Genomic DNA, 14,892 nt, shown 5'->3' on the forward strand with positions numbered 1-14,892 from the left:
TTGTCGCTACAATGACTTTCTTTGTCACAACTGTCCCATAAGCAAAGGAAACGTGGTAATTTAGTATAATCCGCTTGTTGTCCCAATAACATAGAAAGCACTTTAAATTAACCACATACCAACCACCCGTGTTCTTCATACTTGATTTTCTGCACTACTAATTTCGGACTCTCATAACGTTTCTTTCACGTGAGTAGAGTGGCCAATTGCAAGAGATGCATATGTATTGCCATTATGCAGGAAGACAGCTTTTAGATTCTTTTTAGATTAATCGATGAACTTGCAATCAGATGCATTGTATTGTATTTGATACTGTCCCATTAAACCACAAATATCATTACAAAATACAAGAGCTTGCTCTTCAGCGAAATATGGAAGTTTTTTCACTAGACCGGTACAAAAACAGCTGAACCTGGCGCAAGTAGGTTTCTTTGATTTCAGTCGAGATTCTAATAGCTCAGCAGAATCCTTGCGCAGTGCAAGTTTTTTTCAAAGCTGTTTTTTTAGCTTTGGCAACACTGTTATGGTTTTCTACTTTTTCTAAGGGTATGGGACGCGGTTAATGAGTGATACTTCATTGGAATCTGTGTTCCATAAGCTTTCCAATTAGGTACTTCATGTCCCTATGACAATTTGGCGTCGCCAGGGCTGCCAAATGGGGGAAAATGGTGATTGTGGGGAAATACAAGCTGCCCATAGTAAGGTCGAGGTTCCGAATTTTTTCTTCCTTGCCATTGGTTCTACGCCCCTCTTTTTGTGTGCGTGTACCCAATGTCTGGTCTATAAGTGAGTTTTTTTTTTGCGTATGTACGTCAACGATCAGGGTTGCCAGAGCCCCGAAAGTAAAAAATAAGGAAAACGATTTTCTTCATCATCTTTTTCTAAGGGTATGGACGTAGAAGCATGGGTGATACCTCGTTAAAATCTATGTTCCATAAGCTTTCTAACTATGTATCATTTATGTCTCTGTAACAATTAGGGAGGTCGCCAGGGCTGCCAATGTAAAGCTCTATTAATCTTTTGAGGCGTCTTTAGGATGAGGCGTGATGGGCAAATTCTGACTTCATTTTAGGACTCAACGCTTCAAAATCTATACGAAACGACCAAAATGTCCCGGGCATCACTTTGGTCGCAGAACTGTGAAGCTATATGAAAGCGTTAAAACTTGCCTGGTTGCAACAGCAAAAGAACGCCTCTGTGGAAATCAACTGATTGTCGACCTTGATCATCAGCTACATGCATCACACAATGATGTTAAATCAAATGCAGGTAAAGAAAGTTAAAATGTTCTTGACTACCTAGGTATATTCGCCATCCAGACTTTTCAGTTTACTGCTTTACGAGAAGAAATATTCTTTTCATGTCTACGAAACAGAACTATATATTTAATGATTTGATTTTTTTGAACACTTCTTCTTTCTAAAGAAATGAATTTATACAGGAGATTGACGGACCGATTTTGAAGGGTACTCCCTCCAGAAGAAACCTCGCTGCTACCACCGGTGGTGTTCTATTGGACCTCCAGCACTGTGGACTGTAACACAACATCGAAATTTCCATTGGAATAAAATCCAGCGAAGAACAATCAACAAAACTTACAGTAGCTGAAAGTACTGCTCTGCTACTGTAAGTTCAGTACAGTAACTAAATGTTAGGGTAAGGGGCCTTGTTGCTGTGGAACTTAGCGTAAATAAGTAAAGGCAGACAAAGTAAAATAGTACAACAACTAAAGTTATTTCTGTTGTATTACATTTTCTTAGTATAAGCAGTTCTACGCTCTACACTGAAGGCCAATCGCAACTTCAACATAATATTAACTTTCAGAAAAACAAAACATAGTAGACCGAACTACAGAGATAGGCCACAGTTTGTCATAAATGTAAGTTTCCTCTCTGAGCTTTATGAAACTGTCAATAGATGTCCACAACATATCCTTCTACACTGAGAACGAGGTATTCAGCGAAAACAACACAAAACAAATACCAGCAGAAATTCAAATTCCATACGTCATTAACATTTCCTCCAGATACAAAATTTCTTAATGTAATATATATGCATCCTATAAAACACACATACATGCTGAAACACCAATGTTGTTTCGTAAGAATAAAGTTTGATTTTATCAACCGATTTTGTAAACAAATCTACCAATTGTAGCTTTCATTTTTTATGATGCCCATCATTTTTTCGTTATTCAACACATTCACAAACAAAATAATATTTGACCTCTATATATTTGGAATTTCTTGTGAACTTCTGCGTTCCCAGCACTAACTAAAGTTATCTACCATCATACCAGAAATTAAATCATGATTGTTAAGAGTTCAATAAATAAACGAAATAACCATATTACTTCTTTTCCACACTCACAAGAAGCAAGAAATTCAGCTTCCTGTTGTAGATAAAGCTACGGTATTCTGTATTTACTATTTTGCAAAGAAACTATTTTACTAGATTATTTTATTGTCACATTCTTAATATAAGATATTTTACTCGGTAGCTAGTTTATTTCGTTAAATCAACATCTACACGTAAACAATTTTATCAATTTACTTTCCTACACTTTTAATTTAAAGTGTCTTACTTTGTAGCTAGATTATTTCCTTAAAGGAATATCTAAGTAAGTGTAAAAATGTACTGCAATAAAACTATGTAATTAAATGAGATTTCTAGTTCTCATTTGGATTACTTTAGCTTAACTTAGACACCCTGTGCTGCCGATATAATCTGACGATTGATTAAATCATTTATGTCTATTAGAGTTCTTTTAATTTATTTATAAGTTCTATCCATGTTAAATCAGAAATTACAAATTAACCTGACATATATACTACAATTGAACATGGGAAGGGAAGTGCATTATAACGTTCATACATTCATTTATTGTTATTTAAGTGTGATAGTAAATAACTTTATCAACTTATCTTACAATCCAATATAAAATATTTTACTTTGTAGCTAGATTATTTCGTTAAATCAATATATAGGTAAATAACTTTTTCAACTTACTTTCAGGATCAACTAATGCAAGTATTCTTGAGTATTCCCCTATGACACCAGTGAATGCTGCTACTTTTATTTCGTATTGCGCAAGTGGATATAGACCATACAAGCTAACATGATTTATGCTGACTGTTACATTATCTGCTGAAGATGAACAAGATTCGGTCTCGCACGGCAGACGACGAAGGCACTGTTTTTAGGCAAGAAAGCAATTTAATACAAAACATTAATGTAAATATAACATGTAATTCAACTGTATGTTCTATTACTTATGCCAGATGTCCTAACCATTCCAATCCAATAGCTCATATCTTTGTATCAACGGAATACCTGAGTTTTTTTTTTCGTTAACTCTTTTCCCAAATTCTTTATTCTGAAATACCTCGTAGCAACAATGGACAGTATAATCCATCTTGCTCTCAGCTGCCCTTAAAACACTACATAGGATTAAGCTAATAGTAACGCTGGAAAAGAAGTAAAAATCCAATACACCATTCCAGATTATCATGCCTACATTAAAGATAGAAAGAGAGAGAGAGAGATCCTATGATGTATATTCTCCGATGAAGTCAATCTATCATTGTCGGACGTGAAAAACTGACGTAACTAGGTTTGAATAGTCCAATACATGTTTTAAGTACGGTTCTGTGGAAAGTAATTTTATGTTTGCTTATAACCCTCCTAAAGAATTTCTAAAATTAGATGGTAGGCCATAAGTAAATTAAGAAAATGGCCGCATTTGAAATGAATACGCAACTATGAAATTATTTCACGTTGTATCATACCATTAAGTTATGTTAGGAAGTTAGGAAGATAGTTCTCCGTGTTTTCAATGCATAAGTTAGATCGTTGAGAGGCAAATAAATCTATTACATTACTAACATTATTAAGTGATAATTTATAAAATTCAGAGGTAGTACGCTCTTTTAAATGCACTAAATACGTAATTATTTCAGGAAATAATTATCATTCACAGAAAACAATGCGCGAATAAGACAATTACATTGGTTCGGGACGTAAAAGATGGTATGAAGGGTTATGTGCTTTAGTGTAGTGCAACTTTTACTAATCTTACATGGTATTTGTTACTACGTATTTATCTAATTCTTCGATAGCTTATTATCCCTTGTTTAATTTTTAATATAACACAGGAAACATTATCGTATATAATCACAACTCATGGTAAAACAAGAGGAATCTGTAAAATAAGGAAGAATAATCATCTAGAAAAATTTAAGACATGTTTTAATGAAACTAAAGATCGTGAAGACCATACCAACTATTACATTATCTACTTCTAACACATATAACAAACGGTAAGATATCATATGAAGAATTATCAACAAGTATGTAAACCATTTAATTTTAATTACCATTTGAAAAGTTAAAGAAAGAAGTCTTACTTGGAAATGATGACTAAATTATACTATATCCTTATGCGATTTAAAAAAAAAAGTGCGAATAATAATTGATCAAGCTTTACTAATGAGATAATTAGATAATTCCATAAACAATGTGTTTACTAAGAACATAGATACGGCCAAGAAACAAACATTATAATTTAACACAATTAAAACTTTTCTGTTATTGAAATGGATTATACTTGCGCCTTCAATATAGCAGCTTATAGGTGTTAAGTGAAATAATTATAGACATACACCACCATTTTTAAGTACAAACACTCGTTTATACGCTGATGGTTTTTTATTCATAGAAAACTTACGTAATTATAAATATAACAATATTAAGAAACCGATTTAAAATACTCGCTGGGCAAAACACTGCGTTAATAATAAATATTGCGTATAAACGTATTGTTTTGCTCAGTGAGTAGTTTAAATCTGATTTAAGTCTACTAAAGCAAAGCTTGTACAATGAAAAATATTAAGAAATGTAAAATAGTTTGTTACGATGTATTACGTAGGTACTTACGAACCTCCTATTACTCAGGAACAAAGTATTGTCATAAACCACACCATAACGTATTTCTCTACGTCTATCAGCTACTACTACTACTGTAGTCGATCGAGATCAGAATAACTGTTAGTAACAAAGGTATTATAGCCTCTCTGCAGAATAGTTTACGATTTTATGTGTTAAAAACTAATTATATACTGTATGCCTCACTGCATATCAAAAAACATTAGGAAGGTTAACTTAAACTGGAGAGTTTCTTCAAAGCATATGATTCCACTTTTGGATATTTCATTTAGATACGCCTTCAACATCCGTATATTAAAATCGTTTCAATAGGTTTCCAACTCACTTCAAACATGTAAATGCATTTCAAATATTTTCCACTATTTTTTTCTATTATAAACGATCTAAGAACAAGTAGTCAATCCATATATTTTAACTCGCATTGTCTTGCTCCACAGATTTACATGAGCTTTAAATACTATGCATTAATGTTATCTGTTATGAAAGGCCTAAGAACGAACAGTAATCTACTGTTTTTTTTTAAAAATCTCTTCAGATATTCGAACGTGCTTCAAACATTTTCTCATTCATTTATACATGAACGTTCTAAGAGCGAGTAAGTAAGTAAGAATAGTTTTACTAATCGTATGTATTATGTAAGGTTTAAAAACGAGTAGCCATTGCACTGGGCTTTCAACTAGCTTCAGACTTTTATATACGTTTCAAACTTATTCGTCAGTCTTATCTATTACGAATGCCTTAGAACGAGTAGCCAATTCATTGGGTTTTCAATTCGTTTCAACTCGCTTCAAAGACTTACATGAGTTTCAAAAGGTTTCTATTAATCTTATCTATTTTAGCTATTAAGGTAGTACTGTATAAACAAACGAGTATAAACTCTTTGAAGCCATTCTTCAAAGCAAATAAATCACAACGTGTACTAATCGGTGCCCCAGGAAGAGTATATTCGATATTTTGAGTATACATTAATTAAATGTTTGTAATACTAGACTAAAACAACTAAATTTGGATTCATCTTTTACAGTCTTCACACTACTCAGAACAAGAGCTATGACGGTAAGATCATATCTGTAAAGAACAGCCAGTAACTCCAAATAAGGCTTCTGGGATGAAGGTAAAAAGCAACTAAGATAGAAGGAGCAGAAATAAGCATACAATTCAGTTTGAGAACTAAAGCTTTCGTACAACGTTACCGGTACTCGATATAATTTTCACACTAGTCCCGATGTCAGCCGTGTAATCTAGTTCCATTTTGGTTGTTCATTTATCATTGAGTCACTACCTGCTTCCAAAAATCAGTTTAATCAACGTTGCTGATAATATATCTCTCAGCTAAGGCTGACATCATCCTCCAAACCGGTAATGCTTATTTAAAATAATGATAGTAGCATCACCCATCTGAATGGTTAGCAAAAACTATTTCTCATCATGTGTTTACTAATCGCCTTTGATATTATTATCTTGCGAAATCAAAAGGAAGGAAACCATATAATTCAGTAAATTCGTGTGTGATATGGTGTGAAGTAACATCCTTATATCAGTTTACATATTTTTACTTGTATACCTTAAGAAATATGTTTAGCATTAACACTACTCAAATTCGCTTACGTATTTCGATGCTTATGAGAAAAGCAATTTATTAAGTGGCAATTCATATTTTCTGCCTAGTGTACCCGTTGTGATAATCAAAACAGAGTTATACTGTCTTTTGGCAGCTGTTTTTATTTCTTCCAACTGATCTTCGGCAAGATGTTGGGAAATTTCCATCCGTGAAAACAAAATACTTGGCATAGTATGAACAAGTGTCATTCATCTAAAATAGTTACTTGATTTGTGAATGGTTTTGGTGCTTCTACCTTGAAAAGAAAATGCGTTTGTTCACTCATTTAGCTTATCTGCGGGAAGATTGTACAATGATTGTAGCTTTTCTTTGTTTTTGTAGCATTAGAGCAAAGTTCTTTGTATAACTTTAAGCATCATTGCAAACCTAACCAAAGAAAGATATCAAATCGTTGTGGGCAAAACTATGATCTTAATGCCTCTCGGAGTATGGGTGTAATACTTCTCTAAGTATGTTTCCGAACTAAACCCTTTCGAAAAAAAGGTTGAAGTTTTTAATCCCTTGTAACTTTGTTCATATCTTTTCAAAGTACGTCATATCACTATCATAGTGTTGGACACTAAAGTACGTTGGAAGTCTATTCTCTTGTCAGTATCACTTGCATTATTAATGCTGTAAAAGGATTTCAAAATTACGATGTTTGTGACGCCATTGCGTTCTTTGTCTCTAACAGTTGATAATAAATGTACTATTGTAAATTTTCGCTTAAAATGAATGACGTAGTACCATTCAAAAGTATAAAACTTAATATTGGGTAGGTAACACTGTTTGTCTGGTAATTTTTCAGAGTATGTCAAGCAATGTTCTTCTCTGTTCATATTTACATCGTACAAAATTTCACCAAATCTATTAGTATAAAACTTAAAAGAGAGTTTCGAAATAAATGGTTCAACTTGTATATAAATTGCTATTAATCAAAAATAAAGCTAGAGTTTTGCTTTGTACGGATTAACGATATATTAGTTGTATAAGCAGATATGTTGCTTTGTAAAGTATTCAATAAAAATACTTCTTTATGAAAAGAAAAAACTATATTTTACTATTATAAACATGAAAATAAGATAGGAATAATATGTAATTGCAATATGTTTGAAAAGCAATATACACGAATACACCTATAAAGATATTATTGTATCAATATTGCGTCCTTGAAAACGCAAAAAAAAAAAGATAAAACGTTAACCTCACTATTAAGTTCATTACGGTATCTTCGTACTGAAAATAACTTGTAATTATACGAATACCATGTTGTTTAAAGACAAAATATCAGCTAGTGGAACATTTTACACGTTGTATAATAATATGTTTCACATAAAACGAAATTATATATGTATTTGAAACGAAATTGTATATATATTTGCATGAAAACACTACTCTAGACATATAAATTAGCACGCAGAAGAAATGTTTATATATGTTTGCACCCGTGCACGTATACCTCGGAATTATAACTTACTTTCCGAATTGTCACTAAGCTTGCATACTTCTGAACATTATGAATAGGTATACAAACGTTATGTTCAACATAGACATGAGCAAGAAACAAGTTAAAATCTACTCTGGAATGAATTGAAAACAATTTAGTTATTGGATGATAAGAAAGTAATAAACATGGATTACAATTGAAAAGGTAAATTAAACATAATAATGTAATGTATTCAAATCACCATACTATGAAAAATAATAATTCCTACTTCTTACTTACATATCCGAGTTTTACATGATATCATAAAATAAGATATAGATTCTAATTTTTCAATGTTGTAGTTTAGTAAAAAAAAAATTAGGCTTTTTAAAAATATGAAAACCCAGTTTTCGTCAGTATTTCGGTTATTTACTCTGGACTACACTTGAAAAATATGTTTTATACGCATGAAATAATACGTAATCTTACTCACTTCTGGGAAAAATAATTATTTAATCTTGGTTGATTATATAATTATATTTTATTTTGTCTGTATTTTTGCTTACCAGGAAGGCAAAATTCGTGTTTATGATTCAGATGAAAAACATTTAATGTTTAAAGACATTTCTAGTAAAATAAGCGAGCCTCAAAAACATACCTGATACGTCAAATGATAATGGGTTATGTTTCCACCAATATGAGATGGAGGATCCCACCGAACTTGAAAATCTTTTGACGAATGCTTATTGATTCTTAAGTTTGTGACCTCCGTAGAGACTGAAAGAAATCACACGTTTACAATGTAGAAAGAAAAATTCCATAAAACTTGATAAAATAAATAGATTTTAATTATATTCCATATAACTTATTAATTATATTCCACTAAACAGATTTATTCCCTAAAACTTTATGAAATGAACAGTAAACAATTAATGAAAAGTTTATCGTTTTGGTACAGGTTTTACAAGTTAACAAACAAACTTTGATAATTTCTCTCTGTATGTCCATTTGTGTATTTTTTTAAATAAAATTATCTAAGTCTATGCCCCAAACACGGAGATTCAATGATGCCGCATTCACAAAAGTTATCCACTGACTTCTGTTCTTAACCAAGTAGATCCAATTTCTACTTTGTATTCCTATTTCTACGAGATCCAGACATCTCCCTCCCGTCGGCGCCTAAGTTTTCCTAATGATCTTTTTCTGATCGGGTTTCCAGTTATAATTTTGAAACATTTTCACTTTTTCCGTTTCGTTTGCATGATTTGTCCACCTGAACCTTCTAAACTTGATGACCCTAAGAATTTGCATGAGGTACGAATATAAACATGTCATTAAGTTTCATGAGGACACTTTATATTTGTAATAGTATTTTGATAACAGGCAGTTTTCGACATAGCTGCTAAAATATATCGACCGTTTTTTGAAAATATACGTCTAGCTAAATCTTCGTCATGTGATTACACAAATAAAATACGTATTGAAGGAAAAAGGTAAATAACTTCTCCTACACAGGCCTATATATTTATAGATGATACGTTAGAAAGTAGCCAATAACATACAAACATACCTCCAGATCCTGTAGTGACAATGACTATCTTGGAGAAGCTGGAATATCCCTTGACAGTATTAGCTCTAACTTTTATCTTATAGCGCGTATTGGGAATCAATTTTGAAAATTTTGCTGTTCTAAGTTCCTGTTTGCTGAATAGAGTCCATTTCCAGTCTTCCAATATGTAAATTTCATAATTCATAACAGCGCATGTGACAAATTCTGTACCACGGAGCTAAAATATAATAAATATGATCTTAATATATATTTACTTCTATGTAATACTAACTTATACATTTTTATCATTTATAGTATTATGTTATACACTAGCTTAGGCAGAATTATGTTTCGATAGGCTTTTGGTGGCCCTGCTCTAGGGAAAAATATTTAAAAACTATCACGTTAAAGCAGGGATGCAAATAACCACTTGCCCACTCACCCCGGGCGAGTGGTTCATCCATGCAGGCGAGCTTTCTAATTTAATAATTATTTATTTCAAACAGTAAAGACTAGGATATAGGCTAGTAGCTCTAGCTATAGCTAAATGTTGTTGCTTATTTGCATGCCTGCGTTAAAGTCTCACTTTTAAGATGAGTTTAAGTAATTTTATTTATGAATATCTTCAATTTGTGTTCTATAAAAGTATATTTAACCAGACAAATTTTACTTAAATTGCAAGGAAAATAATTTCCGGAAGAATTTAGAAAAAATAAAACCAAGAGATCCACGTTTAGATATTGGATATATACTTTATTATGTAAAAATTAGTATTATTGCCTGCTCTATGTACTTAAGTGTATCGTACAGACTTTTTCTCAAACTTCGGTAATTGACCTTGAGTCTGTAGTGCTCTGAACGGCCCACTTCTAGCTCTGTGTACATTTTATCTAGAAACCTATATGAGATGTGCCGGGATTTTGGATTTTAGTTAGAATGCAATCACTTATCTTTGTAGATTATTTTGATTTGACTTAGTCGGTTTAATTGATGTGTATGTATTAAGGAAGAAAAATGGCTTTCCATGTATTTCGATATAACATTTCTTTTGTTTACTTAATATATAACTGTAAATTGATGTTTAGATAAAAATATTGGGATACTGCATGGAGATCTACAATAATTTCATGAAAGAAGAAAGACTATAAAAGTATTTCTCATATAAGTCTGAATACACGATAGCATTTTTCTACGGATACACGATAGCAAGTTTCAATGTTAGCGTTTAATAGAACGTAACACTGTGGTTAAAAAAATACTTGCATTGTAATCATCATGAATCCACACAAAGAAAACAGTCGGTTAATCCAGCAGATAAATATTTTGCTCATTACCTACAAATTTTGTGCATTGAATACATGAGGTACTATCTAAATAGAGCTAGTAATTCATTTGCAAAAGATAATTTTTAAAAAGTACTAAATTTTCCCTGCAGTCTATACCTTTCACGGCGTTAGCAGTGGAAAAAAGTTTGCCTTACACAGTCACAGACTTGTAGAATATTGAATTAACTTCAAGATTATATAAGCAATTTCGGCTTACCTCCCATGATACTTCGAAACTTTTTGCTGCTACGTTCATGAAATTAAAGTGAAAGTCAGGTTTTGGTACTGAAAAAAGTAAACATAATTGTAAGTGTGAGTTGCAAACCTCTTATCACTGAATATATTTAAACTTGCATGCTTTCTAAGTATTCAGAATAAAGTAACGTTATATTTCTAATCCTTTGAAAATCCAATCAGTCAACATCAATTATTATAGGTACATGCTTCTGATTAAATTACTCTTGCATACTTACCCTTGATCAAATTGCCTTTCACATCCACATACGACATATTTATCACCACTGTTTTGGAATTTTCTTTCTCAGGTCAGTAATCCTTTAATTGGTTTAATCCAGCTTTCCATCTTTCCCTATAGGAAACGGGTACTATGATACTTCCTTCTTAATCTTCGGAAGGTATATATATATATATATGGCCCACTCCAAATTCGGGAATTGTCAAAAGTAGAGATTGTTGATTGTTAGTTGTTCTCTAGCATTTTGGTATATATCATTGCAAATTTGACTTTTAGGTCTTGGATCCTTTCATGGGAAATGTCAAAATTATATCGTACATTGCCGTCGATATTGAAGATATCGAATACCATATTCAGCACCATCGCTGCACTATGTCTGAAGTGGTTCTTCTGTTCACGCATAGCATGTTCATAGGCGGGTCGCATATCATCTACCACGCAGTGGTTTCTTCAACTGGCTTCTTCACCTTGCTTGATGGGATCCAAATCACAGGACAAATCCGATGAATGCACTGATTGCTCCAACTCTTTCTATCCCCATCGCAGCAGTAGATCCTATACAGAAGCTGTCTTATGTGACTTTGCATCATTGTGCAGTTTGATTGCATTATGCAGTAGATACGGACTCTTCTGTCTAATGGCACGTAGTTGATGTCGCTGCAGGAAGTCTTTGTAACATGCTTATGAAATCATGGTCCCTCAGCGTCCATCGTTTCTCGTTCACCCACAACAGCACGGCATGTGACATATCAGCCCGTACACTTACAGGCCAGTTTGACTGTTCTATGCCTCTGGTTACTTGGCGTCCTCGCTGAAAAGCTGTTACAAATCTTGCAACAGCTCGATATGGCAGTGTTATTTCTCAAGGTTTCTGCCAACTTTTGATCACGCTCACTCGCATTTTTCCCTGGAGAACGGTTACTTTGATGTACGATCGCTCTTCCACTCTGGTCACTTCCATTCTAGACCATGATTGACTCATAATTATTTTCCCAGAGCTCAGCGTTCATCCAGTACAACAACAACACACAGAAACATCAATTGACCAGAGGGTAAAGTACTAATGTTAGACTTCCTTCTGCAGTCTACGTTTTCCGTCCACATTTGCACATCGTTAAAAATTACTGGGTTGCCATGACTTGTTTTGAGGGTTTATCATAATGAGACGAATTTTGGTAGTATGTGCGTTAATGCGTATGTATATCACAAAATTACTTACGTTTTCTTTCATAATTTCTACCAACAAATTATCCATTAAGGATACACTCTCAGTTGTATATAGCACATTGTTAATACAGACTTCAATAGTCGAAATATTACTGAGTTACCATGACTTATTCTCTCACCCTCATATAATTTTATTTGTGATAATTTGATATACTTCTGCTGTTATTAAAATATATTCAAGATAATATAAGGTAATTTCCAACCTGTTTTCTTCCTAAGAGATGGGAATATCAAGTTTAGATTTAGTACTTATTAATAGTAAAATCAATTATATGAAATTATAGCAGATATTAAGTAAAACATGTTAGCACTTGCATAACACTCATATGGTACATACAAACACCATTTTTGGGCTTATGCCTAATTAAGTAGTTACCATTTCCATCCCCAAAAGCTAGATGAGTTTTGTCTAGATTGCACATTTAATTAGATAGTGTTATTAAACCGTAAATATAGCTAAACATAAAAACTATTTTTACATATCTAAATCTGTCACTAATCACAAATATAGAAATGAAAATTTGGCATAATAAATAACGTATTTTTTCTATTTGTAAAAATTAAATGTTGCAATACATTACTCATTTTTCCATACAAGAAACACTTTATTAATTTAGTTTAATTTGACATTGTACAGAACGAAATTTGAATGAGAAAACCACTTACTTTCACATTCGGTAGAAGCTTCTAACTCTGGTACGTTTTCTTGTTGATAGGCACTACCATCCGCATCAATTAAAATAATTCTGATGATGTACACTTTCCCTGGAAGTAATCCTGTCAGGTCTTTTACTCCAACGCCGCTTCCATAATCTCGAATAGCATATGGTGGCTGCTTCATCCACTCACGTTCACCTTTAAGCTTTAAAAAATGATAAACGAATAACTAAATGATTTAAGATATTTTTTATTAAAAAGCAAAACCTGCACTGGAAGAGAACACAGTGGAAAAAGGACCCCGTTCAGAGCTTATGGAAATTCGGGTTCAGTTAAATCGGCTAGTATTTCAGTATATTGTGTACTTTGGTCCCCTGACGAAGCCCAAAAACCCCACGTTTTTTAGATATCCGCTGATTATACTCTCCAACATGATTTTTACCGGGAAAATAAGAGCTGATTCTGAATGATTTTCGTGCGTAGAAAATGAAAATGACAACAATTATTGCACATCACGTCACAGCTCTGAGATATTGCATGATATATATTTCGCTCATACATGTAATTTACTGAAATGAAGAACGTAATGTAAGCCCAGTTAACCGTCAATAATCGAAGAGTGGAAGTTTAAAATACTTTGCCATAAGGACATTGTGCCCTCTCAAAGCGCTCGTATCTCTTTGTTCAAGTAGATAATAATTATAAGCAGTGTTGCTAACAACGTTAACAAAAATATCACTAAACGTACTGCCAAAAGTAGCTGAAAACCTTATTGTAATGGAAATAATGCTAGTTTATTCGCTGTACATTTTAAAAGTCGCTAAATCCCTAGTTTAACAATAGTAAACGAAACAAATATCCTTTCTAAAATATGTTATCAAATCGCTAGATTTAGCGACAAAATCGCTAATTAAGAACACAAATTGTAAGCCACTTAGATTATAAATATTTCATTTATTTGGTCCCTCGCGCCGCATAACATTACTTTTTTTTTTCGTTTTTATAGCCCATCGATGATTCAAAGTGACAAAACCTATGCACCATCTTATCGCAATCAGCTTACCTTGAAAACAAATCCCTATGTGAGGTGTCAGAATTCAGAGTTGTTGATAAGATCTCTCCGCACGTGTATGGCTCCTCATAAAATTCTTCCACCCTTGCATATAAAACTTGGATTGATGAAGAACTTTGTTAAAGAACTCAACAATCATGATGATGGTTTTACGTACCTGAAAAATGTTTCCTGAGATCACGTATGCTAAATTGAAGGAAGGATTTTTTATTGGGTTCCAAATTAGAAGAGTCATTTTGGACGAAACGTTTGATAATATTATCTGAGTTAACAGCTTGAGAGTCCTTTAAAAGCGTCGTACGCGGGTTTCTTGGAAAAAGAAAAGAAGAAAATTACGGAAAACTGGTCTACAAAAACATCGGTGGCAGTATGACTTCAAAATTCATTTCCTTCATTCACATCTAGACCTTTTCCCTGACAATCTAGGAAATGTTAGTGATAAACAAGGGGATAGGTTTCACCAAGACATTTCCATGATTGAGAAGAGACACCAAGATCGTAAGGATTCTGCAATAATGGGAGACTATTGTAGGTTCCTTCTGGGCGAGAGTAAACAGGATTACAAGGCGCAGCACAAATGCAAGCGTTTGTAAGAAAGGTAAGACACATATCTCGTT

General features: G+C 33.0%; 1 protein-coding gene across 3 annotated transcripts in view; it reads right to left on the reverse strand.

The window, feature by feature from the left end:
* LOC145673403 (uncharacterized) overlaps positions 1-14,892 on the reverse strand; it is a 501,393-nt gene that overhangs the window by 110,517 nt on the left and 375,984 nt on the right. For all 3 annotated transcript variants that reach the window (XM_081743070.1, XM_081743067.1, XM_081743068.1), the window contains exons 18-22: positions 13,213-13,408; positions 11,062-11,129; positions 9,541-9,757; positions 8,629-8,747; positions 3,010-3,193 (exon numbers count right to left, since the gene is read on the reverse strand). In XM_081743070.1, the coding sequence (XP_081599196.1) occupies positions 3,010-3,193; positions 8,629-8,747; positions 9,541-9,757; positions 11,062-11,129; positions 13,213-13,408 (784 nt within the window). The remainder of the gene's footprint in view (positions 1-3,009; positions 3,194-8,628; positions 8,748-9,540; positions 9,758-11,061; positions 11,130-13,212; positions 13,409-14,892) is intronic.

Source organism: Thermobia domestica, chromosome 16 (assembly GCF_964235325.1).
Source record: "Thermobia domestica chromosome 16, izTheDome1.hap1.1, whole genome shotgun sequence".
NCBI lineage: Eukaryota > Metazoa > Arthropoda > Insecta > Zygentoma > Lepismatidae > Thermobia > Thermobia domestica.